The following is a 2,047-nucleotide window of genomic DNA, read 5'->3' on the forward strand; positions in this document are numbered from 1 at the left end:
AGAGGCTCCCGGGAGCCTGGCTGGAGCTGGGGTGATCAGGGTTTGATGGGGTGGCCCTTGGTGTGGTGGGTGATGGTGGCTGTGCTCTGCTGCAGGGGACTGTGTGAAGCAGACAGTCCGTGACCATGGCATCCGGGGGCTGTACCGGGGGCTCAGCTCGCTGGTCTACGGCTCCATCCCCAAGGCTGCTGTCAGGTGGGTGTTCCCTGTGGCACGGGGGGAGGAAGGGGGACCCTGGGTGGTGGCAAACGGGGAGGTGGGTTTGACCTCCATGTCCCCAGTGGCACTTTGCTAAAAGCTGGGTGGTTTCCCGGGCTGGGAGGGTCACCTCACAGGGTTGGCACGGCGGCTCCTCCGCAGGTTCGGGATGTTCGAGTTCCTCAGCAACCAGATGAGAGACGAGCAGGGCCGGCTGGACAGCACGCGGGGCCTCATCTCCGGGCTGGGCGCCGGCGTGGCCGAGGCCGTGGTGGTGGTCTGTCCCATGGAGACCATAAAGGTGGGAGGCACCCGCCAGCGTCACCCTGTCCTGGCACCCCTCCCTGGGCCCGGTTGGGATGGGGCAGGAGCCGGGGATGCCCAGCTTTCGGGGACCTGAAGCCACATGGGTTTGCTCAGGGGAGCTGATGCTGAAGAGCCTCATGGAGAGGTCAGGCCCCTTCCCTGCTCTGGGGAGGAGCCCCCACTCAGGAACCATCCCATCACCCATTTTAGCACTGCAAAACCCACGTGGTTGCTTGCAGAGGCAGTTTCCCAGGTTTTCCTCTGCAAAATGCATTGCTGACCATGGGCACAGACTTTCCTCTGTGGTCTCACCTGGTGTTGCCTTGCCCTGTGGGTTGGCTCTGGTCTTGGAACCACGCCTGAAGCAAGGCAAGAGGCAGCTGGCAGCCCTCTGGGGCTTGTTGCATCCCCCTTCTCCTCACCTGGATGAACGCATTGTCTCCCTGCAGGTGAAGTTTATCCATGACCAGACTTCCCCCAATCCCAAATATCGTGGCTTCTTCCATGGTGTTCGGGAGATTGTTCGGGAACAGGGTGAGTCCCAGGGAAGCTGTGGCTCATTGTCCTCCCTCCCTGTAACTCCAAACTGGGGGGCCTGGGCAGGAGGTGGGGAATGGGTGCAGACAGGGACTGGTGGCCTGGGGAGGTTTTTCTCTGCCTAGGTGAGGCTGGTGCTCCCCTCCAACATCCTTTCTTGCTGCAGGACTGAAGGGGACATACCAGGGATTAACTGCAACCGTCCTCAAGCAAGGATCAAACCAGGCCATCCGCTTCTTTGTCATGACCTCCCTCAAGAACTGGTACAAAGGTAGGATGTCCCTGTCCTCCCAGGCTACCCCAGCTGCACTGCTGCCTCCTCCAGTCCATCTGTGGGAGCTGGTCCGGGCTTTCTGCCAGCACACCCTCTGCTTCTCACGGCTCAGCCTCTTGTGGTGGACAAAGATGAAAGCCAGGAGGGCCCCAGCTTGTGGAGTGGAAGGATCCTGGTGCTGGAGCATCACTGTTACCCCCACCCTTAGCCCCTCAGTGCTGTGGGATTCTGTGGGGCTGGTGCTACTGGATGGTTCCCTCCAAACACCTCGGTCCCCAGCTTAGCACAGCTCAAGCCCTGACCATGAGTAGCCAGACCTGGGGCCTTCCTTGTAGGCTCCCTTGCATCATTCCCAAACCTCTCCTTTGCCTCCTCAGGAGATGATCCCAACAAGGTCATCAACCCCTTTGTCACGGGGGTGTTTGGAGCCCTCGCTGGAGCTGCGAGCGTCTTTGGGAACACCCCCTTGGACGTGGTGAAGACCAGGATGCAGGTGTGACTCTGGGGCACGGTGTGGGACTGCCCAGCCTGCGGTGGGCTGGGGTCACCCGCTGTTTGGGAGCCATTTAGTACAGCCCCCAGGGCAGACACCCAGTGCTGGTGATGTCTGGGAGATGCCTGGGAATGCTGCCCCCTTGCAGCCAGGCCTGGGGGTGCTGGGAGGTCTTCACGTGGAGGTGGTGATGTCTCTGCCAGGTTTGGTGGCCTGCAGCAGTGAAGGGGCATTGGTTC

At 61.1% G+C, this 2,047-nt stretch overlaps 1 protein-coding gene across 1 annotated transcript in view; it reads left to right on the plus strand.

Moving 5' to 3' along the window:
* SLC25A1 (solute carrier family 25 (mitochondrial carrier; citrate transporter), member 1) overlaps positions 1-2,047 on the plus strand; it is a 12,155-nt gene that overhangs the window by 1,722 nt on the left and 8,386 nt on the right. The window contains 5 exon segments of the mRNA XM_009997709.1: positions 96-195; positions 361-499; positions 954-1,038; positions 1,208-1,312; positions 1,693-1,836. Coding sequence (XP_009996011.1) covers positions 96-195; positions 361-499; positions 954-1,038; positions 1,208-1,312; positions 1,693-1,836 — 573 coding nt within the window.

Source organism: Chaetura pelagica, unplaced genomic scaffold (assembly GCF_000747805.2).
Source record: "Chaetura pelagica isolate M959 unplaced genomic scaffold, ChaPel_1.0 scaffold45, whole genome shotgun sequence".
In the NCBI taxonomy this organism is placed as follows: Eukaryota; Metazoa; Chordata; class Aves; order Apodiformes; family Apodidae; genus Chaetura; species Chaetura pelagica.